The sequence below is a fragment of the Eretmochelys imbricata genome, chromosome 23, assembly GCF_965152235.1.
Source record: "Eretmochelys imbricata isolate rEreImb1 chromosome 23, rEreImb1.hap1, whole genome shotgun sequence".
Taxonomy (NCBI): Eukaryota; Metazoa; Chordata; order Testudines; family Cheloniidae; genus Eretmochelys; species Eretmochelys imbricata.
The window spans coordinates 6,313,059-6,335,956 of record NC_135594.1 but is presented as its reverse complement, the minus strand read 5'-3'; the positions used below and the strand labels follow the sequence as shown (position 1 = coordinate 6,335,956).

The 22,898-nt window shown below is 64.5% G+C and overlaps 1 protein-coding gene across 1 annotated transcript; it reads right to left on the bottom strand.

The window, feature by feature from the left end:
• Window positions 1-1,242: 1,242 nt before the first annotated feature.
• On the bottom strand, window positions 1,243-20,580 carry RTN2 (reticulon 2). Its single transcript, XM_077840772.1, has 10 exons — window positions 20,550-20,580; window positions 15,984-16,028; window positions 14,084-14,572; window positions 13,359-13,547; window positions 7,460-7,667; window positions 6,297-6,435; window positions 2,987-3,056; window positions 2,773-2,819; window positions 2,103-2,161; window positions 1,243-1,285 (listed from the first exon to the last, which is right to left on the bottom strand). Exons 1-10 carry the CDS (start codon window positions 20,578-20,580, stop codon window positions 1,243-1,245), a joined length of 1,320 nt encoding a protein of 439 aa, XP_077696898.1.
• Window positions 20,581-22,898: the final 2,318 nt, after the last annotated feature.

Here is a 22,898-nt window from a genome sequence, read left to right as displayed (position 1 = left end):
TTGATGGTGCCAAGTGCAGGGGGCACCTGAGATACAGACCATGGTGTAGACCTTGGGCCATGACCCAGCCCTGCTGGCCCCCACCTCCCCTCCCGCCGGTTCCCCCTCCCCTCGCTCTGCCCTGCTGGCCCCCCCTCCCCTCCTGCCAGTTCCCCCCTCCCCTCGCTCTGCTCAGCTCTGTGCTGGGTTAAGGGATCACGTCTAGGGGGGCATCCCAGGGGCAGCCGCTGCCCAGACAGTGTGGGATGGGCTCTATGCAGCCCCCCTCCCCCACCTGTGTCTTGCTTCTGGACCAGTGCCCAAGCTGAGCATCCCCCTCCCTTCCCCGACTGCTCAGGGGCTGGGTGGGCAGCGATTACAGGGTGGGAGGGCCCCTGCTGTGACCCCCGCCACCTACTCTCCCAGCCTCGGGAGCTCCCCCTGCTGGTGGCTGGGAGCCATTCCCACCTCCTGCGCCCAGTTGTGGCCACAGTGAAGGACCCTGCCCAGTGGATTTTTCCACCAGCGTTTTTATTAAAGTGTAAATCTGAGTGGAGCTTTGCGGGCGCCAGGGCTGCGCCTGCCCCACGGCACCAGGGGGTGGCCCCAGGCCATGTCCAAGAAGGGTCCACCGGACTAAAAACAGTGTGGGGAGGCGCCGGGGGGGGGGGGGGGGGGGTTGGGGCTCGGACACAACAGGCTGCCAGCCCCTGGGCTCCCAACCAATCACAGACCCTGAATTCACTTAGGTCCAAGCCCCCCTACCCCCCGGGGAAACCAGACCCCTCCAGCCCTGAGGAGCCAGGGGCCTGCCCCTTCCCCACCCCCACCCCGCAGGGCCAGGCCCTGCCGGGCTCATGCTGGGGCTGCGGCTTGGAGGCAGGAAGCAGGCAGGGCCCAGCACGCCGTGCCACTCGACCCAAGGCAGTGGGTGGCATGCAGGGGCCTCTTGTTAGGGCAGGCTGCACCCGGTGCTACAGCCCAGGGTGGTGGCCGAATCACAGGGGCCCCTCTCAGTCACCCCCACCACCTCCGGAGCCCTGAATGTCCAGGGAGCTGCCTCCTGCCCCAGCCCCACAACACACAGGGCCAGGGGGGCAGCGCAGGGGCTGAAGTGTAGGCAGGTTCCTGACCAGGAGAGGGGCCTCGATCCCTTTCCCTGAGGCGGGAGGTGTCACCGGCGAGGAAAGGGTCCGGGGGGAGCAGCGGGGGGGTGGGGGGGGGCAGGGGCATCATTGCTGTGAGTCGAGCTGGGGCAGTCGCTCATTCTGGCTTCGCTTTGGCACTTGGAAGCTTGGCCTGAATCCTAAAGGGGAGAAAGAGAAACATCACCACGGCGGTTTAATACCCCCTGGCCTGGGCTGGAGCCCCTCCCCCGCCTCCTCGGCACCCACGCATGGCAAGACGGGCACAGAGTCACTGGGTTACCCATGCTCCAGCCCTGTCTCCCCAGGTCTGACCCCCTGGCACTCAGCCCCCCGGGCCAGCCCCTAGAGGGGAGCATGCTCACATCCCGCAGGACACCTGGGCTGGGCAGGGCTGGACGGGCAAAGGAGTCACTGCAGGGCGTTCAACCCAGCAGCCCCGCAGGGAAATACCGTGGGGACACCGTGCTGCAGGCCCTCTCCCCCTGCCTTCAGTGCTGACCCCAATACCCCAGCAGTGGGGCAGGGAGCTCATCAAGGAGTGCTGTAGTGCAAGGGCAAGGGGCTGGGGGCTCGGCAAGTGACACTGTGCTGCAGGGAGCTCAGCAGGGGGCGCTGTGCTGCGGGGAGCAGGGCTGGGGGCTCGGCGGGGGGGTGCTGCACTGCCGGGACTGGGGGCTTGGCGGGGGGTGCCGCACTGCAGGGGGTGTCATCTCTGGGCTGTGTTGTGGGGTCACTACAGCTGCCTGGGAGACAATGAGCTGTGGCCCCTGTGTGGTTCCTGGCAGAGCCAGGAGCTCGTCCCCTCCCTCCATGGCAGACACGGGTAGGGTGACCAGCTGTCCCGATTTTATAGGGACAGTCCCGATTTTGGGGTGTTTTTCTTATATAGGCTCCTATTACCTCCCCACCCCCATCCTGATTTTTCACACTTGCTGTCTGGTCACCCTAGACACAAGGGGTGCAGGGGGCCCTTACTTGGCTCTGAGGTTACTCAGCTGGTTCCTCACCAGCCCAACGTACTGGTCGATCTGTGCCTGGAACAGATGAAGTGAGACGTAAACGGGGGCTGGGGGGGGGTCTGGGCAACAGCCCCCACCAGAGACCATCGCAGAACTATGGGGCCCCTGGAGAGCCAGGACTCACTGTCTGGGGTCCCCCCGATGCCTCCGGGGATCCCTGAACAAAGGTGAGAGCTCCAGGGAATGTTGGGGTTGGTCCTGCTTTGAGCAGGGGGTTGGACTCGAACCTCCTGAGGTCTCTTCCAACCCTGCTATTCTATGATTCTATGAATGGGACATGGGGCCTGTCCCCTCTAGGGGGCGCCATCTCCCATCCAGCCCCAGGGTGGGGGAATAGCTAGCTCAGGGGGGCAGGGAATGGGACATGGAGCCTTTCCCATCTAGGGGGCGCTGGATCCCAGCCGGCCCTAGGGCGGGGGACTTCCTAGCTCAGAAGGTGGGGAGTGGGACATGGGGCCTTTCCCCCCTAGGGGGTGTTGTGTCTCTCCTGCCCTGGGGCGGGTGCAGAGCCAGACGGCTCCTGGGGCTGCAGAACTGCCAGCAGCAGCCCGTGAGCTGGGGTGCGCTGGTCAGGCTAGCCCCTCCCGATGGCGCACGTGGCCCTGAGCCACCCCCCGGCTACTCACCTGGTGCTGTCGGTAGAGCAGGGGAAAAGTAAATGCACTTATCACACCTGGGGGCAGAAAGGGGCAGGTCAGAAACACACACCCCCTGCCGCTCCCAGCATCCCCTGCTGGGGGAGGCCCCCACAGCCAGCACTACCCACCTGCTGCCTACACGGTGGTCCTGCCCCGCACACGCCCCCCTCCCCGACCCCCCTTCACCCCCGTCCGCCCTTACCCAGGATGAGCAGCGTCAGCCCGTTGAACACGGCTCCCACGTAGGTGAGGATGTAGAACAGGAAGGCGAACTGCAAGCAGGAGAGAGCACAGTGAGAGTGGGGCAGGCCTCCCTTCCCCCCGCCCGTCCAGGGGCTGCAGCCTGCCCCAGCCTGCCAGGGAGCAGCAGCCCCACGTGGGGGGAAGGAGCCGGGCTGGTTCTGCTCAGCAGAGACTCATGCGGGTCCCTGCTCCCATCCTCCAGCAGGGGTCGCTGAGCAGCCAGGGCTTCCTGCCCAGGGAAGCTGGCAGGCGCACAGCAGGGCTGGGGAGAGGGAGCAGTTCCCTGCTAGTCTTGTGGGTTCATGGCCATGGCTCTTGGCCCGACGCCTGAGACCCACAGAGAGCTGCAACCCACTCTGTCCTGGGCGCATCCGTCCAAGCCGGCAGCCCCACCTGGCCCCGCGTGCCCGCTCCCTGCCAGGGATGCTAGTAGCAGGTTTTCGCCCGGAACACCAGGTCGAAAAGGGACCCTGGTGGCTCCGGTCAGCACCGCCGACCAGCCGTTAAAAGTCCGGGTGGCGGTACTGCAAGGCTAAGGCAGGCTAGCCCTACTCCGCTGGCTGCCCCTGCCCCGATCACCGGCTCTGCACTCCCACTGGCCAAGAACCGTGGCCAATGGGTGCTGGGGTTTGGGGCGGTACCTGCGGGCGAGAGCAGCGCGCAGAATCTCCTGGCCCCCCTGCCTAGAAGCCGGACATGCTGGCCGGTTCTGGGGCACAGCGCAAAGAGAGGACAGGCAGGGAGCCTGCCTTAGCCCCACTGCGCCGCTGACCGGGAGCCGCCCGAGGTAAGCCCATGCCCCAACCCCCTGCCCCAGCCCTGAGCTCCCACCCAAACCCGAAGCCCCCTCCTGCACCCCAAACCCCTCATCCCCAGCCCCAGCCGAGACCCCACACCCTGAGCCCAGAGCCCATACCCCCTCTTGCACCCCAAACCCCTCATCCTCAGCCCAACCCCCCAGCCCGCACCCCCAACCCAGAGCTCTCACCCCTTCCCACACCCCAACCTCCTGCCTCAACCCACAGCCCCCTCCTGCACTCCAAATCCCTTGGCCCCCCTCACCCCAAATCCCTCATCCCCAGCCCCACCCCAGAGCCCACACCCCTAGTCAGACCCCTCACCTCTTCCCAACCCCAACTCCTGGACCCAGCCCAGAGCCCCCTCCTAAATGCCCCAAACCCTCATTCCCGGCCCCCACCCCAAAGCCTGCACCCCAGCCGGAGCCCACACCCCAGCCTCAACCCCCTGTCCCAGCCCAGTGAAAGTGAGAGCAAGCAATGGAGGGAGGGGGGATGGAGTGGGCAGGGGGTGTGGCCTTGGAGAAAAGGCGGGGCCTCCAGGCAGGGGGCGGGGCAAGGGTGTTCGATTTTGTGAGATTAGAAAATTGGCAACCCTAAATCCAACTCTCAGAGTCCCAGGGCCCCAGGTGCTGCAGGCGTGTGAGGGTCGCTGCCCGACAGCAGGGGCAGGGGAGGGCTGTGCGCAGACAGGCCAGCGCTGGAATCCAGAACACCGCACAGCCTGCTGCAGGGTACCAGGTGTCACAACCCAATGGCCCCCTCCCTCAGGGGATCCCCTGGGGAGACAGATCAGCACTGTATGTTGCTAATGCTGTTGCAGGCATCACAAAGCATTTTGGGAAGAGTTAAAGGTGTAAGTGTGGAGTGGAAAATTCCTTTGCAGGTTGCAAAAGGCCGAAGAGGGAGGGAGAAAGACAGGAACAGGTTAACTCAACGATTCAGCTAGGCGTGAAAATAAGGGGCAAAACTGCCGCTCAAGGCCAATGCACACACAAACAAGCTCCCTGCTGCTAAATAGCCAAAAGCCTGTAAAAGAAAAACAACTGAACCAAACAGACCTAAAAAGGGGGTGCAAAGCTAGTAAAAATGCAAAGCTCAGCAACTGGGAACATAACAGTCTCACGACCCTGAAGCCAATGTGTTTTGGGGAAACCAAGAAAGCCTTAAAAGGCCGGTTTAAACTGGCACACAGAGCTTAAAAACCAAAGGTCCCAAAAAAAACCACCCCCAAAAAACCCCAGGGTCTTAAAAACCCTCCCAAGAGCTAAGGCAAATCGGAGATGAACAGCAGATCCTAAACAACCCGTCCACCCCTCCCCTTCTTCTTCTTACATTACACCCCGGCGTGGCCAGCCTCGGGTAGTACGGGTGTAGGTATGAAAGTGGTTTAGGGCTTGGGGCACTAATGCTTCCTTCCTTCCTCTGAGTGACGTGGGGAACCCCCCAGTGCTCTCCGCTGTTATTTTATTATTTTATCAATAAACTTTAAAACTTAAACCCTTGGTGTACTCCATCATCTCCTCCCCTAACAACCCTGCAGCCTCAGCCTAATCACCTGATGCCTCAGGCAAATTGATAACTGAAATCTGTCACGCAGGCAGGGTCAGAGCCCGGGGAGGAGTGGGGAAAGACCGGCCTCAGCTGACTCTGCGCTGGGCCTGAGTGCCGGAGCAGGAGCAGCCCCAGCGCCTTCCAGCTCAGGCAGGGGCATGGGGAGGGCAGCTGGAGGTCTGATCCCTGCGTGCGAAGCCATGGGGGTCAGTTCTGGTGCTTCAAGGCTGGCTGTGAGTGTGTGGCCCCCTGGGGCTCGGGCTGTGCCTGCGTCTTCCCAGTGCCCTGGCCTGGCGCCCGCCCTGCACCAGCCTCAGCCAAGTGGCCTGGCCATCACCGGGCCACCTCCCTTGCCCAACTGGCGTGGCCATCACCTGGCCGCCTCCCCACCGGTCCCACCCACCTGGCGTGGCCATCACCTGGCCGCCTCCCGACTGGCCAAACGGCCTGGGCATTGCTGGGCCATGTCCCCAGCCTCAGGCTCTGGCTCTCCCGGGACCCCCAAAAACTCTGCAGAGTGGGCATCCCCCTCCAGCAGGCACGGGAAGCCCTTCACCTGCTCCCCACCACCCCTTGCTAATCACTGACCCCCACCCCCATGGAAAGGAGTCCCACATTGCTGACTACCCCCCCCCCCAGTTCCTGCTCCCTCCTGCCAGACCCAGGGGTAGGTACCAGCCCCCCACCCATGACTCCCTAATGGCCAAGGAGAGCATATAATGGGGGGCTAGATAAATCCAAGGGGAGAAGGCAAAAAACCTTCCCCCACTGTGCCCCAAGCCCCATGGGAAGGGGGGGTAAACAGAGGTCAACACTTCTCCCATCCCTGCTCCAGGATGCTCACAGGGGGCCCAATCCCCCCTACACCAGCAGGGACAGGGAGCTGGGGTGACCCTGCCGGGGGGGGGCAACACCCACCTTGATCGAGTCCACCAGATCCTCCACCAGGAAGAGGCGTCGCAGGGTGTGTGCGGCCGCCAGGATGTCCCGGCTGAGCCGCGCGGTAAGGCGCTCCAGCTGCTCCTGGGACAGCGGCAGGTCAGCGTCCAGCTGAGCCCTGCGCACATGGGGGAGTGGGGGGTTAGCGAGTGGGAGGGATCCCAGCCAAGCACCCACCCCATAGCATCCCCTGGGATGGTGTAGCTGGAAGCTCCCCATACAGCCAGCGCCCCGCCACACTCCCCACAGTGCCCCCTGCTGGGAGAGGCCGGGGCTGGCATACCTGGGGGCTCCCCACACAGCCAGCCCCCCACCACACTCCCCACAGTGCCCCCTGCTGGGAGAGGCCGGGGCTGGCATAGTCAGGTGGCTGCTGAGGGAGGAATTCACTGGAAGGGGAGGGGGTACTCATGCGGACGGGGTGTTGGCGGTACCCACTAAAGTGGGAGTCTGGGGGCGGGGGTTAGACCCACCAGAGAGGGGAGGCTCTGAGGGTTAATCTCTGGCTGGGAGGGTGCGGGGTTGTGGGGGATCATTCAGTTGAAGGGGAGAGGATCGGGGGGGCTGGCCAATGGTGTGCTGGGGGACCAGGGGGACTCTCTGGAAGGAGGATGTCGGGCTGGGGGTACTCACTGAAAGGGCGGAGGGTGTGTGGTTGGAGTCTGGGGGGGTCGCACTCCCTGGCAGAGGGTCGGGGGGGGTCACACTCCCTGGCAGGGCCCCGGGGGAAGGTCACACTCCCTGGCAGAGAGTTGGGGGTCACAGTCCCTGGCAGGGCTCCGGGGGGGTCGCACTCCCTGGCGGGGCCCCAGGGGAAGGCCACATTCCCTGGCAGAGGGTCGGGGGGTCACAGTCCCTGGCAGGGCCCCAGGGAAGGGTCGCACAGAAGGTCCGGGGGGGTCACACTCCCTGGTGGGGCCCCGGGGGAAGGTCACACTCTCTGGCTGGGCCCCGGGGGAAGGTCACACTCCCTGGCAGAGAGTCGGGGGTCACAGTCCCTGGCAGGGCTCCGGGGGGGGGTCGCACTCCCTGGCGGGGCCCCGGGGGAAGGTCACACTCCCTGGCGGGGCCCCGGGGGGGGTCGCACAGAAGGTCCAGGGGGGTCACACTCCCTGGCGGGGCCCCGGGGGGCTCACACTCACTGGAAGGGGTTGGCGCCGTCGGAGCGGTGCAGGACCTGCAGCCCCTTGCGGCTCAGCCGCAGCGTGAGGGTGATGCCCAGCACGGCCAGGGCGCCGTAGGAGCCCACGCTGACGATGCTGAAGTGGAGCAGGCTCAGCAGAGTCACCATGATGCCGGTGAAGACGAGCGCCGAGGTGCGGGTGTCCCGCCAGTGCACCAGGTCCGCCACTGAGGGGGAGAGCGTTAGCGGGGCGTGATGGGGGGCCCGGGAGCCAGATGTGTCCATGGCCTGGGGCTTCCCCTGGGGACCCTGTCCCCGTCCCTCAGGACCCCTCCCTCTGCCTGGCCGCTCAGGGACCCCCTGCCCACCTGGGGACGTCCCGCTCAGTCCCTCAGGACCCCCACCCCCCGCCTGGCTCCTCAGGGACACCCTGCCCCCTTGGGAACGTCCCGCTCAGTCCCTCAGGACCCTCACCCCCCCCCCCCGCCTGGGCCCTCAGGAACCCCCTGCCCCCTTGGGGACATCCCGCTCAGTCTCTCAGGACCCCCTCCCCCTGCGTGGCCCCTCAGGGACCCCCTGCCCACTTGGGGACATCCCGCTCAGTCTCTCAGGACCCCCTCCCCCTGCGTGGCCCCTCAGGAACCCCCTGCCCCCTTGGGGACATCCCGCTCAGTCTCTCAGGACCCCCTCCCCCTGCGTGGCCCCTCAGGGACCCCCTGCCCACTTGGGGACATCCCGCTCAGTCCCTCGGGACCCCCTCCCCCCACCTGGCCCCTCAGGAGCGCTCTCCTCTTGGGGACACTGGCTCCATCCCTCAGGACCCTCTCCCTCTGTCTGGCTCCTCAGGGACCCCCGCCCACTTGGGGACGTCCCGCTCAGTCCCTTGGGACCCCCTCCCCCCGCCTGGCCCTTCAGGGAACCCCTCCTCCCTGACCTGGGGACACCCGGCTCAGTCCCCCCTCTTGAGCCCCCTCCCCAAGCTTGGGTCCCTGGCTCAGGCCCTGGCCCAACACTGCATCTCATGCTGGGTCAGAACAACGAAGAGCCCCATGCAGTGAGTGCCCAGCTCCTGGGCACAAACCCTCCAGCCTGTGCCCCCATCAGTCCCCCGCCCCCTGGATATTGCAGCGCCAGGCCAGGGCACGAGCCGCCAGCAGGGCCCAGCCAGCCAGACCCAGGCCTGGACGGTTGCTGGGGTTCCCCCCAGCAGCGCCGCGCCAGGAGGGGCCCTCAGCCACACCCGGTCCCTGCAGGGGTGCTGGGGGGAGGACCCACAGCAGCAGGGCCGAGTCCGGGAGGCTGGGTCTGGGTCTCTGGCAGGGCCTGGGGGGCATCCTTGGGGCCGGGCTCTGCAGCAGGCCTGGGGCCTCGGGCGCTCCACTGGGAACAGCCAAAGGGTCAGGGATCTGGGGATGGGCCGAGGCCCCCATAGGGGTCTGGGCTCTGCTCTGGTGGGCACAGCCCTGGGGCAGGCACGCTGAGCGAGGGAGGGCTGCGGGCACAGACTGGGGGGAGGGGGTGACAGACCCTGGGAGCTGCTGCTTAGCCCAGGTCCAATGCCCAGCCCTGATTGGGTTGTTCCAGTCCTCCCCACGGGCCAGGCTACAGGATACTTGGGGAAAAGGAATAAGGGGGCATGGAGAGTCAAGGCACCATCTGCTCTGGGCTCCCGCCGCACAGGGGGTCTGAAACTGGGCCAGGCATCCCACAGCAGCTCTGAAACCAGGACACCCCCCCCACCCCCCGGGCCAGAGACAGGAGACTCCCTTCGAATATAAAACTTAGGTGTGTTTTTATCACTTAGTTAGTTATCGAGGTTTAAAACAAAGAATCAAAATCACAGTCCGCTTGTGTACGGGTCTTGTCTCACTAGGATAGTCTGAGGCCTTGTTCTTAGGCTAAGGCCTTTGGCTAAGCACCAGGGGCAGCCAGAAGCTGGGACACGAACAGTCACATCCCAAACCAGATCCTGTCCTGATCGTGCCCATCACCACCAGATAAAGAAAAAGATCTTAAGATGGTTAAAGAAAACTTAGTTTGACAGCATCCTGTCTGGCAAGCAATCACTTATCAGTGGTTGTGAAACCCTCATTTCTGTATTGTTTTATCTTTATGGCCCCCACTTTTCTATTGTTAATCTGTCTGGTTCTCTAATTGTTTCTGTCTGTTGTATAATTAATTTTGCTAGGTGTAAGTTAATGAGGGTAGTGGGATATAACTGGTTAGAGAATTATGTTACAATATTTTAGGATTGGCTAGTTAAATTTCAGTAAAATGATTGGTTAAGGAATAGCTGAGACTATTACTATATAAACGGGTCAAACAGGGAGTGGATGGGAAATTGGAATCGTGTTTGCTAAGGAGGGGGGGGAATGGGAACAGGGACACAGGGAAGGCTCTGCGGCGTGGGAGCCAGGAAGGGGACACTGGGGAACAGACTCTATCGGCATATATAGAGATAAGCCCGAGTGGTGTGAAGGGCTTCGGAATATGCTTGCTTGGAAACTAACCCCAATAAACATCGCATTGTCTGCGCCTCGGACTTCTGGTCTTTTGCTGCTTGCTGTCTGCGTGACAACCAGAGGAGAGGGTGAAAGGAAAACCCCTAACAGTGGGCCAGGCATCTCACACCAGCTCTGAAACCAGGACCCCCTGGGGCCAGATACAGGAGACTCCCCCACCCCCACTCCAACAGAGCCAGTGCCCTCTGCAGTGCCCCCATCTCAGCTCCCCCTGCAGAGCCAGTGCCCTCTGCAGTGCCCACATCTCAGCTCCCCGTGCAGAGCCAGTGCCCTCTGCAGTGCCCCCATCTCAGCTCCCCCTGCAGAGCCAGTGCCCTCTGCAGTGCCCCCACCTCAGCTCCCCGTGCATTGCCAGAACCTCTGCAGTGCCCACATCTCCGCGCCTCCTGCAGAGCCAGTGCCCACATCTCAGCACCCACTGCAGAGCCAGTGCCCTCTGCAGTGCCCACACCTCAGTGCCCCTGCAAAACCCACACCTCAGTGCCCCCTGCAGTGCCCACAGCTCGGCACTCCACAGTGCCAATGCCCCAGAAGGGCCATCTCAGCGCTCCTAGACAGCCAGTGCCCAGACCCTCCTCATGCTCAGCCGCGCCCCACACAATGTCCAAGTGTCACGGAGTCCCTGGGCGATGCTCTGGAACTGCTCCCTATGAAGCCAGGCAGGACTCTGGGGAAGTCTCCTTTCTGGGAGCAGCCTGTCTGCAGGACACACAGCTCACACAACATCTACCTTCCTGGGTCTGACCTCGGAGCATTCAGCATCCTCTGCCCCTCCATGCGCTTCCCCCAGCAAGTCCGCCCAGGCGGGGTCCTGGGGAAGCCAGAGGGTCCTGCCCCCCAACTCCGCAGTCAGACGTGACTCTCAGCCAGCCAGTAAAACAGAAGGTTTATTAGACGACAGGAACATGGTCTAACACAGAGCTTGTAGGTGCAGAGAACAGGACCCTCAGCCGGGTCCATTTTGGGGGGCAGTGAGCCAGACAACCCCGTCTGCCCTTCACTCCATGTCTCCAGCCAGCCCCAAACTGAAACTCCCTCCAGCCCCTCCTCCTCTGGGCTTTGTCCCTTTCCCGGGCCAGGAGGTCACTGGATTCCTTTGTTCTCCAACCCTTTAAGTCTCACCTTCCAGGGGGGAAGGGCCAGACCATCAGTTGCCAGGAAACAGGGTGTCGGCCATTCTCTGTGTCCAGACCCCTGCACACACCTGCCCTATAGGGCTCTGCAATGATCATACACCCTCATCCCACCACCAAGAACTGCCTAGGGGAAACTGAGGCAACCCCACAATATTCAGAGGAAACATTAAGAACAGTCCCGCTTCGTCACACCAAGGCATGAGAGTACCCCGGCCACTGGCCCTGCGTGTACAGGGGTAATGCCTGACTCTCTGAAAGGCTGCATGTGCCAGCTTCCACCCCTCAGGGCGTGCCATATACTGCCCCACCAGTGCCCACTCCCCTCCCACACCCTGCCAGTGCCCACTCCCCTCCGGTGCCCGTGCCACATCAGTGCCCACTCCATGTATGTTCCCAGTGCCCTTGTTCCTCCCCAGGCAGATGCCTCTCTCTGTAACATGAGATGCCCAGGAGCTGGGGACACCCTGTTCCCACCCCCATCGCCCATCCTGCTAAGTGCCACCCCAGCCCTGCCCTTTTACATGGTAGTGGGGGGGCCTTGCTTCCCAGGGGGTTGGGGGAGGTCACCCCTTTGTGGACGACTCGTGGCTAAGTTTAGCTGCCGGCCTGCAGCTGTCGGGATGGTGCCGCTCCCCCTCCCCCACCTAGTAACTGACAGGCCCAAATGCCAGGCTGGGGGCATGTTGCTCACAGGCATTGACTGGGGCGGGGTGGTCACAACCTTGAGGATTGGGGCCCCCCCAGCAATCACTATGACCCCCAGCTTTGATCCCAACCCCCACAGAGCTTCCATCTGCCCTGCTCTCCCAGCCCAGCCCAGCCCTGCCCGCAACGTCCCCCCAGCCACTCCCTGGCCCCCAAGAATGACCCAGCCCCAGTCCCTGTCTGAGCCCAGCCCCCCAATGCCCCCAGCAGTCCTCAGCCCTGTGATTCCCCCCCCTCCCCCCGATGGGGCATGTCTAACCTGCGCTACCCATCGCGAGTCCTTTCCCTGCAGCGCGGTGCGAGGGTCCCGTCGCCTCGGCACACCGTCTCCGGGTGGGGGCTGGGGGCTGCAGGGCTGCACAAGGGGGGAGTCCGGGGGCTATTTATAGCCAACGAATGCCAGCTGCCATCTCCCATCACCCCATCCCCCTTCCTGTCCTGCACGGGGGCTCGGCCACACCAAGGATGGGAGGGACGGTGCCGATGGGCAGCGGTCGGGGGGCAGGTAATAGCCAGGGGGCAGGTCGGTCCAGTGCCTAAAGCACAGGACTAGGAGCCAGAACTCCTGGGTTCTGCCCCTGGATCTATAGGGGAGTGGGGTGCAGTGATCAGAGTGGGGGGGCTGGGAGCCAGGACTCCTCGGTTCTGTCCCCAGCTCTAGGAAGGGAGTGGGGTCCAAGGGTGAAACGGGGGAAATCAGGACTCCTGGGTTCTATTCCGTGCTCTTCTGTGGACAGATCAGTGTGAACCACAGAATGCCGAGCTGACTCCAGCTGAGAAGGATTCTGCTAACTGGAACCCCCTTTCCCCTGCAGGGTCAGTCGGATACACCCTGTTCTTCAGTGCTGCACAGCTGTGTAGCAGCCCCTGCGCCCCACCCCAGAGCTGGCTGCATTACAGCACTGGGCGAGGGATCCCTGTATAACCAGCCCCTGCGCCCCACCCCAGAGCTGGCTGCATTACAGCACTGGGTGAGGGATCCCTGTATAACCAGCCCTTGCGCCCCACCCCAGAGCTGGCTGCATTACAGCACTGGGCGAGGGATCCCTGTATAACCAGCCGCTGCGCCCCACCCCAGAGCTGGCTGCATTACAGCACTGGGCAAGGCTCCCTGTAAAACCAGCCCCTGAGCCCCAGCCCAGCCTGGCCCTGCAGGAGGCTGGAGCGTCCCCGTTCCAGCTGTGGCATTCTCTGGGAGGCATCTGCCAGCCCCAGTCTCTCCTCTACTGCTCCGGGACGTGCTGCTGTCAGCACCGGGGCTATGTTTACCCGCTGACTCGCCTGCCCTGGGATCCTGCTCTGGCACCAGCCCAGAAGCTGGGAGGAGCTCTTGGGGGCGGGGGCTGAGGCAGCCCTGCCAGCACCCAGCTGGGGACTCCAGTGCTGCGAGTTCCCCACGGCAATGCCCTATCCAGAACACCAGTGCGGTGAGCTTCCCCAGAGCAGTGCCCTGCCTGGGACTCCAGTGCTGCGAGATTCGGCCACAGCCCTGTTATTCACCTGTCCCTTGGCCCCCACCCAGCTCCCAGCTTCTGCGTCTTCATTGGCTGCTCACCTATCATGTATACTCCCAGAGTGCTCCCGGATTGGTCCAGCCCATCCAGCTGCTGTTCTGTGATTGGTTCCATATCTACCGGCTCCCCCTCCTCCTGTGGCTCCAGATCCTCCTCCCCTGGGCTGGGGGCGGCTGAGGTCTGTGGTGGGTGCTGGCTGCCCTCGGCGTAAGCGAGCCCAGGGGTGCCCCCTGCAGGACACGGCATTAGGGCTTTGGGTCCCGGGCGGTCCCCTGGTGCTGTCTCCGGAGCAGCCTCTGCCACAGGCAGGGGGGTGAGGGGTCATTGCCAGGGTCATCGCCTGCCTGACACCCCACGAGCCCGGCGGTGGTCCCCTCCAGCAACACAGCCTGCTCCAGCCCCCCAACAGAGCCCCTGCTCCATCCCCCAGCCACCACCTCCCTTCCCTTCCCCCCGCCAGAGCCCCTCTTCCATCCCCCCATCTGCCACCTCCCTTCCCTTCCCCCCCCAACAGAGCCCCTCCTCCATCCCCCCAGCCACCTCCCTTCCCTTCCCCCCCAACAGAGCCCCTCCTCCATCCCCCCAGCCACCACCTCCCTTCCCTTCCCCCTACAGAACCCCTCTTCCATCTCCCCATCTGCCACCTCCCTTCCCCCCAACAGAGCCCCTCCTCCATCCCCCCATCCGCCACCTCCCTTCCCTTCCCCCCCAACAGAGCCCCTCCTCCCCCCCCCCCACAACAGAGCCCCTCTCCCATGGTTCCTACCTGAGTGTGCGGTGAGGGCTCCCGGCTGCTCTGCTGCCCCAAAAGGGCGGGGGCAGGGCCCACCCCTGCCTGGCATGACTTGTGGCTCTTCCCACCCCAGGGAGCTGGGCTCATCCGCGTAGCTCAGCGGGGCATCCCAGGCCGAGAAGGGTTCCAGCCCCTGGCACTGCCCGGCCAGCAGCCCCTGCTCGCCCTCGGGCGACTGGCACAGGCTGGGGATGTTCTCCAGGCTGTCGCCCAGCGCGGGCACCAAGGTCTCGCAGGTCTCGGGGCGGGGCAGGGGGCCCCTCATCCGGCGGGCCAGGGAGTCCCGCCGCCCCCGGGGGCCAGGCTCGCTGGGGGGGATGGCGTCGGGGCCACCCGCGAAGGTGATGTAGGAGAAGGTCAGCTCCCTCGGGGTCCCCCAGTCCAGGGACGTCTCCTCCTCCTCGTCCTCGGAGAACTCCCGCGCCGTCTGCAGCTCCGGGAAATCCGACTCGTCATTGCCGCCTGCCGGGGAGGCGCGGGGGTTACTGGGGCAGAGAGGCCGGGCAAGGAGGGAAAAGGAACCTCAGACCCCTGCCAGGGACTGGACTGTGGGGGATCTGCCCTGCCCCCCTCCCCCCACAACTCCCTGATGAAGACCGGACTGTGGGGGATCCAACCCCCCAAACCTCACCAGGGAGCGGGCTATGAGGGGCTCTGCCCCCCCTCAGCCTCCAATGGGGGACTGGACTGTGGGGGATCCAACCCCCCAAACCCCACCAGGGACCAGGCTGTGAGGGGCTCTGCCCCCTTGTGATGAAGTGGGGGGTTTTCTTGTTTTTTTCTTGTTTTTTTCCAATGGTTTGCATGCAGAAGGGGGTGGGACTCAGTTTCCCTGGGTATTACTGGTTTAATGAGGTGATGGGAGAAGGAGTTTGTTGGTACAGAGAACCCACGAGGGAACTTGGGACCCCGGCCAATGGCCTGGAGAATGGACACCCCAGCGACTGGTGACCAGGACGCCCAGCTCGGGAGTCACAGGCGGGTCTGGGCAGTGGGAGAACAATGGGCTGCGGAGAGAGGACCCTGGTGTCCTGACCAGCTGGTTCCAGCAAAGGACTGGCTGAGAGGAGAGGAGGCCCAAGCAACCCTGTTTACCTGGATAGAAGAGAATGGACAGAGGTGGGGCTTGTGGGCAGGTGATATCAGATGCCCAGCTGGAAAGGGGAGGTGGGGGGGTGGGGGTCTCGGGACTGGAGAGAGAGAGCAGGCAGAGCCCACCTGGATGCAGGGGAGACTTGGATGTGCTGGGCTGAGGGAGGCCAGGCCTGAGGCCCTGAGAGTTTCCTGTGCTGGGTTCAGACGCTCAATAAACACTCCTGTTTTACACTGGCTGAGAGTCGCTCTGGTCTAGAGATCAGGGTGGCATTATTCCCTCTGGGCGTGGGGGTCCCAGGGGTCCAGAGCGAGTGGACTCCCTGAGGGGGCCCACACCGAGAGACAGGTGTGCTAAGGATCAGAGAGGTGCGGTTCCAGGAGGCGGAGGGGCTTAACCCCCCAGACAGAGTGGATCCCCGAGAAGGGCTGTCACACTGAAGGGGACCATACGGGGCCAGGAGTGGGCAGGACCTGTGAGTCCGTGACACCCGTCATCCCCCCGATGGGGACCAGGCCATGGGGGATCCAACCCTCCAAACCCCACCAGGGACCGGGGCTGTGAGTGGATCTGTCCCCCACACACTGTCAACCTCCCAATGGGGACTGGGCCATGGGGGATCCAACCCCCCAACCCTCATGGGGGACCAGGCTGGGAGGGGATCTGCCCCCCATCCTCCAGGCTGTGGGGGATCCAAACCCCATCAGGGATGGGACTGTGAGGGGCTCCGCCCCCTGTGCTGGGAGCTCTGGGGACAGGGCATGGGGGGCAGAGACTCACCGTCTGTGGAGTCAGGTGTGGTGGAGACAGTAGAAGGAGATTCTTCTGCAAGAGACAGAGGGAGGCATGAGGGTCAGTCTACTCCAAAGCCCCAGACCAGCAATGAGTCCACACACCCCTGAGCCCCCAACCCCTCCACCCCACTCCCTGCAGCCCAGCGCCCCCTAGCGCCACACTGGCTCATCGGGGCCAGCACTGACTGCCAGGGGAGAGCACCCTCTACTGAGCACCTCAACCCACTCCCTGCCAGGCACTGAGCATTCCTGGGGGCTCAACCATTTTGCATCTTTTACTACCAGACCAAACCCTGAGCAGTGATTCCAAGCAGCGCAATCTAACCCACTGCCTCACCCGATGCCCAGGCTGCGGGCAGGTGCTGACTAGAACATCCATTGCAACAAACTCTCTCCTATTCCCGGCCCTGCTGACCAGCGTCCTCACTAATCCCAGGGGAGAATGCCCCGTTCAGCTGCAGGATATAAGTACCTGTATGAAAAGACCCAGGGGATCTCTCCAGCACCCAAGCTGCATCCTTCGCCCACATGCTGTCTCCCACTCTGTTCCCCTTCCTTCCCCCAGCCCCTCCCAACCATCACCACCCCCCTTGCTCTAACTGCCCCCCAATATATGCAGGAGCAGTTTGCTGGGGAGACTCAGAGACAGGCTGATCTGAGCTGGGGTCCTTGGGATGGCTTTACCCTGCAACCCCCCCTATTGGGTCACTGACTCTTGGGGCAGCCCCTTGGGGCAAACTTCTTGGTTGGAGGGCCACATCTGGATGGGGAAATTGCATGCAGGGCCAAGAATGTAGGGCTGGGGCAGGGAGTTGGGGTGCAGGAGGGAGTGTGGGGTGTGGGAGGAGGTGCGGTATGCAGGAAGGGTCTCAGGGCAGGGAGTTGGGGTGCAGGGTTCAGGAGGGGTGCGGCAGGGGGCTCAGGGCAGGGGATTGGGGCGCAGGAGGGGTGTGAGGGCTACAAGGGGGCTCAGGGCAGGGGGTTGGGGTACAGGGTGCAGGAGGGGTTCAGGGTGCGGCAGGGGGTTGGCGTGCCGACAGGGAGCTTAGGGCAGGGAGTTGGGGTGCGGGGTGCAGGAGGGGTTCGGGGTGCAGCCTCTGGCCTGGCGCCACTTACCTGGAGTGGCTCCAGGATGGCAGCAGCATGCAGCGGGGCTAAGGCGGGCTCCCTTCCTGCCCTGGCCCTGCGCCGCTCCAGGAAGCGGCCAGCACCATGTCCCTGCGGCCCCTGGGTGAGCGGGGGGCAGAGGGCTCTGCGCACTGCCCTCCCCTGTGGGTACCCATTGGCCACGGTTCCCATTGGCCACGGTTCCCTGTTCCTGGCCAATGGGAGCTGCGGGGGACAGTGCCTGGAGGCAAGGGCCACACACGTAGCCATCTGCCCCCTTCTCCCCCAGGGGCCGCAGGGACATTGTACCGGCCACTTCCAGCAGCAGTATGGGGCCAGGGCAGGCAGGGAACCTGCCTTACCCCCGCTGCGCCATGGGGCTGGCAATCCCGCGGGTCAGATCCAAAGCCCTGGTGGGCCGGATCCGGCCCCCGGGCCATAGTTTGCCCACCCCTGCCCTAGCCAGACCCAGGGGGCCTATTTCAGGCTGCCCAACAGGGGGCACCACGTGCGAGCCCCACTGGCTGAGGCAGGTCTCTCCCCACAGACGGTCGGGCAGGTGCTGCCACCTCCCACCACAGTCTGTTCTGGGAACTGACCTCATCCCCTCCCCACGGCTGCTCAGAGCCCCGCCATGTTGAGGCCAGGGGGTTAATGCAGGAGCTGGGCTGGTGCCAGGGCCCTGGCAGGTGAAGGAGCCTCCTCCTGCCCCAAACTGTCCGGTTTCCTGGCAGGTCTGGTCAGGACAGGGGGGCTTAAGGCAAAGCCCAGCTGCTGAGAGGAAAGGGCCGGGGGTGAAGGGAGGGGCACTGTGCTGCAGGGTTCGGGAGGGGGCGCTGTGCGGCCAGGGCAGGGCTCAGGAGGGGGGCACCGTGCAGCCAGGGGCAGGGCTCAGTAGGGGGTGCCATGTGGTCAGGGCGGGGCTCAGCAGGGGGCGCTGTGCGATCGAGGCAGGGCTCAGCCCTGTGGTCAGGGGCAGGGCTCAGTAGGGGGCGCCATGCGGTCAGGGCGGGGCTCAGCAGGGGGCGCTGTGCGATTGAGGCAGGGCTCAGCCCTGTGGTCAGGGGCAAGGCTCAGCAGCGGGTGCCATGCGGTCAGGGCTCAGCAGGGGGCGCTGTGCAATCGAGGCAGGGCTCAGCCCTGTGGTCGGGGCAGGGCTCAGCAGGGGGTGCCGTGAGGTCAGGGCTCAGCAGGGGGCGCTGTGCGATGGAGGCAGGGCTCAGCAGGGGGTGCCGTGAGGTCAGGGCTCAGCAGGGGGCGCTGTGCAATCGAGGCAGGGCTCAGCAGGGGGTGCCGTGAGGTCAGGGCTCAGCAGGGGGCGCTGTGCAATCGAGGCAGGGCTCAGCCCTGTGGTCGGGGCAGGGCTCAGCAGGGGGTGCCGTGAGGTCAGGGCTCAGCAGGGGGCGCTGTGCAATCGAGGCAGGGCTCAGCCCTGTGGTCAGGGGCAGGGCTCAGCAGGGGGCGCTGTGCGATGGAGGCAGGGCTCAGCAGGGGGTGCCGTGAGGTCAGGGCTCAGCAGGGGGCGCTGTGCAATCGAGGCAGGGCTCAGCCCTGTGGTCGGGGCAGGGCTCAGCAGGGGGCGCTGTGCTGCTGGTGGGAGATTGTTGTCCTTTGAATCACTGATGTTAAGGCCCTGACTCATTCACCTTCCAGTTCCCCAGGCTCTTCCGCAAAGGGCTGAGCCCCGACCCCAGGGCACTGGCCAGCCTCTCACTTGGGGAACAGCCAGTAACGCTGGTGCCTGGGGTCAGCCCTGCCTGCAAATGTGCCCCACAGCACAGCGCCCCCTAGTGTGATTGCGGGAATGGGTCAGCCCTGCCTGTGCCTATAGCACAGCGCCCCCTAGTGCAAACTGCAGGAATGGAGTTAGCCCTGACCACTCGCCCATCGAGTCCCGGTGAATAATGGCAGGGAAATGAAATTCCTGTTTTACCAAATACTTAAAGAGTTTTTGGAACTTTGTTTTTAATCTGTGACTGGGACCAAACCCCTCCTGCATGTTCCTGAAGCAGGAATGAGGTCGGCTCCCCGAGGCGCATCTAGGGAGCTGCCCAGAACAGAGCACATGATGTCTCGGCCACCCAGGGCCAGAGAAGCCTGGGGGCTGGGAACGATTTTCGGACAGAAAAGGGAAATTTTAGAGCAAAACCGAAATTTTCCTGAGAAATGTTCAATGTTGCAGAAAGTGAATTTCCCTTCAGAAAGTCTCAGTAGTAAATTCCGGACAGGGACATTCAGCTCTGTGTGTGTGCAGGGCCTGGCACAATGGGGCCTGCCCCATGGCTGCAAGGTCTTAGGCCCTACCATAACACACCTAATAGCTGTAAAATGTACAGCACCTGGCACAATGGGGCCTTCCCCATGGCTGAGGGGGTCCCTAGGCACTACCGTAATACACCTAATAGCAATACAAATGTACAGCACCTGACACAATGGGGGCCTGCCCCATGGCTGGAGTTCCCAGCTGCTACAGTAACACACCCAATAGCAATACAAATGTACAGCACCTGACACAATGGGGGCCTGCCCCATGGCTGGGGCTCATGGATGGTACCCTAATACACCTAATAAACAATAATCATTCCTGCCAGCACCTCTTGTACCCTGCGGCTTGATCCTTAGCAGCCTCAGGCCTGGGAGTCCCCCCAGCTCCCGCGGAGCCCCGACCGCCCCCGGCCCTGCGTCCTGGGCTGGAGTGGGGGGTGGCTGGGTCACCCACCGGCCCCGCCATCGGATTTCAGCACTGTCCCCCCGACCCCCCAGAGCAACGGCGGGGAGCGGCCCCAGCCTGGGGATGCGGATGGAGCAGCGCCCCTGGGGGCACCAGCTGCGGCAGGGGCCAGACTCCGCCCCAGGCCCTCGGCTGCCGCTCTCCGCCCAGCCCAGGTGCTGAACCGGCCCGGAGCCCGCGACGCGCCCCGCCCAGGGGCCCTGCAGCCCCCGGGAAGCCGCCTGCCGCCGCGCTCGGGCCACGGCCAGGCCCCGGGGCGCAGAGCAGCTGCCCGCGGAGCCGGAGAGAGATTCCCCCGCGTCGGGTCCCCAGCGGCCCGGCTCCGTCCGGGGACCCCGCCAGCACCGCAGCTGGAGCCGCTAGGCCGGGCGGGGGGCGCACGGGGGCACCGGACAAGATCCCTCCACGCCCGGGCCCGATCCTCCCCACGCCCCCCCCCCGCCCCGCCCGGGCCCGATCCTCCAGCCTGACCCTGGTCCCGCCCGCCGGGCCGGGCCGATGCCCCCACCCAGTCCCGATCCACCCTCCCGGCTCGGGGCCCGCTCCCCCAGCCTGCCCAGCCTGCCCCTGGTCGCCCCCCGCTCAGGCCCCATCCCACCTCCCTGTCCCGATCCTCCCCCCCGCGGGCCCGATCCCCCGGCCTGACTCTGGTTCCTTTCCCCCCCCCGCCCGGGCCCGAGCCCCGCGCCCCGCCCCGCCCCGCCCGCTACGTACTGCAGTGGGCGAACCCCAGGACCTGCCCCATCGCCCCGCAGTTCCCTTCATGGGGCTCGCGGTGCGCTGCGGCGGCGCTGCCCCCCGGCTCCCCCCGGCTCTCATCTCCCCGGCCCCATGCTGCTGCCGCCGGCCGGCCTGATGGGGAAGCCGCGGCTCTGCAGCTCGCTGCCCCCTCCGCGCCGGCCTGCGAGCGATTGCGGGGGGGGGGGGTGGGGGGGGCTGCGGAGGAGGGAGGGCGGCGGCTCACAAAGGCGAGGGGCGGGGAGTGTGTGTGTGCGGGGGGGAGAGACGCAGACAAAGGGGGACTGAGACAAAGGCGCAGGAGAAGGGAGAGAACGTGGGGGGCAGATCCTGGTGGGGATGGAGAGGGAGGGGTGGGGGTAGGTCCTGGAGGGGTGGAGAGGGAGAGGTGGGCGTAGGTCCTGGGGTGGGTGCAGAGGGAGGAGTGGGGGCAGATCCTGGTGGGGTGGAGAGGGAGGGGTGGGGGTAGGTCCTGGGGGGATGGAGAGGGAGAGGTGGGGGTAGGTCCTGGGATGGCTGGGGGGGGGGGGGGTAGGTCCTGGAGGGGTGGAGAGGGAGGGGTGGGGGTAGGTCCTGGAGGGGTGGAGAGGGAGAGGTGGGGATAGGTCCTGGGGTGGGTACGGGGGGGGGGGGTAGGTCCTGGAGGGGTGGAGAGGGAGGGGTGGGCGTAGGTCCTGGGGTGGGTGCAGAGGGAGGAGTGGGGGCAGATCCTGGTGGGGTGGAGAGGGAGGGGTGGGGGTAGGTCCTGGGGGGATGGAGAGGGAGAGGTGAGGGTAGGTCCTGGGATGGCTGGGGGGGGGGGGTAGGTCCTGGAGGGGTGGAGAGGGAGAGGTGGGCGTTGGTCCTGGGGTGGGTGCAGAGGGAGGGGTGGGGGTAGGTCCTGGAGGGGTGGAGAGGGAGGGGTGGGGGTAGGTCCTGGAGGGGTGGAGAGGGAGGGGTGGGGGTAGGTCCTGGAGGGGTGGAGAGGGAGGGGTGGGGGTAGGTCCTGGGGGGATGGAGAGGGAGGGGTGGGGGTAGGTCCTGGGGTGGGTGGAGAGGGAGAGGTGGGGGTAGGTCCTGGGGTGGGTGCAGAGGGAGGGATGGGGGTATGGCCTTGGGGTGGGTGCAGAGGGAGGGGTGGGGGTAGGACGTGTCTGAGAGCACTCTGGGGAAAGAGGCATTAACAGCGTGATGGGATGGGAGTGGGGGGGGAGGTAGTCGCAGGGGCCATGCTGGGCGAGGGTAGGAGCCCCTCCTCCACCTGGTCATCCCAAACCGCTACCCCCCAGCCTATGCCATGCCCCCCTGGCACTCTGAGCCCCTCCAAACTCACTCTCATGCCACCCCAAGCACCCAGATCTGCAGCTCCTGGGCATGGGGGCCGGAGTGCCTGGCTCACCACCCGGGGTGCAGCTGGTAGGGCCTGTGGGGACAGGGCATCTCCATGGAGATGGTGGGACCCTGGGCATCACTTCCCCCAGTGGGTTGAGGGCGGGGCCAGAGTTGAGCCCCCACCAGAGGTGCAGCCCAGCCCGGGACTCCTCGCCAGGCTGAGTGGGGTGGCACGGACCCTGCACTGGGGTGACCAGACAGCAAATGTGAAAGCTCGGGACAGGGGTGGGGGGTAATAGGAGCCTATATAAGAAAAAGACCCAAAAATCAGGACCGTCTCTATAAAATCAAGACATCTGGTCACCCTACCCTGCGCTGCCCCACCTCCTGCCTAGGGGTATACAGCCTGGGGACCACAGGGGACAGCACCGCCCCCTTCTGGGCGTAACAGAGTCAGCACGTTAGTAATGACCCAACACTTCTCTAGTGCCTCTCCCTACGGATACCCCCAGCATGCTATGCAGCTACCTCTGGGGTGGGGCATGGGGCTGTTTATACAGGGATCCGTCGGCTGGTGCTGAGATGCAGCCACCTCTGGGGGGAGGTAGGATGCATAAATACAGTCACCCAGCAACTGTGATGAAGTGGGGGAGTTTCTTGTTTTTCCTTGTTGCCTAGGGGGAATTTTCTTGGTTTTCCTATAGTTTGCATGCAGAGGGGGTGGGACTCAGTTTCCCTAGGTGCTACAGGTTTAACAAGGTGATGGGAGAGGGAGTTTGTTGTTACAGAGGACCGGCGAGGGAACTTGGGACCCCAACCACTAGCCTGGAGAATGGATACCCCAGCGACCGGTGACCTGGTGACCCGGAGGCCCAGCTCAGCAGTTGCAGCCGGTTCTGGCCAGTGAGAGGACAATGGGCTGTGGAGAGAGGACCCCGGTGTCCTGACCAGCCGGTTCTGGCCCGTGGGAGAACAATAGGCTGTGGAGAGAGGAGAGGAGGCTCAGGCGACCCT

Coding starts and splice junctions, on each gene's coding strand:
- RTN2 (XM_077840772.1), bottom strand. CDS start 20,580: ATGGGGCAGGTCCTGGGGTTCGCCCACTGCA. Junction 6,436..7,459: donor GACGGCGCCAACCCCTTCCA/GTGAGTGTGAGC, acceptor CCATGTGCGCAG/GGCTCAGCTGGACGCTGACC. Junction 1,286..2,102: donor CTGAGTAACCTCAGAGCCAA/GTAAGGGCCCCC, acceptor TCTCCCCTTTAG/GATTCAGGCCAAGCTTCCAA.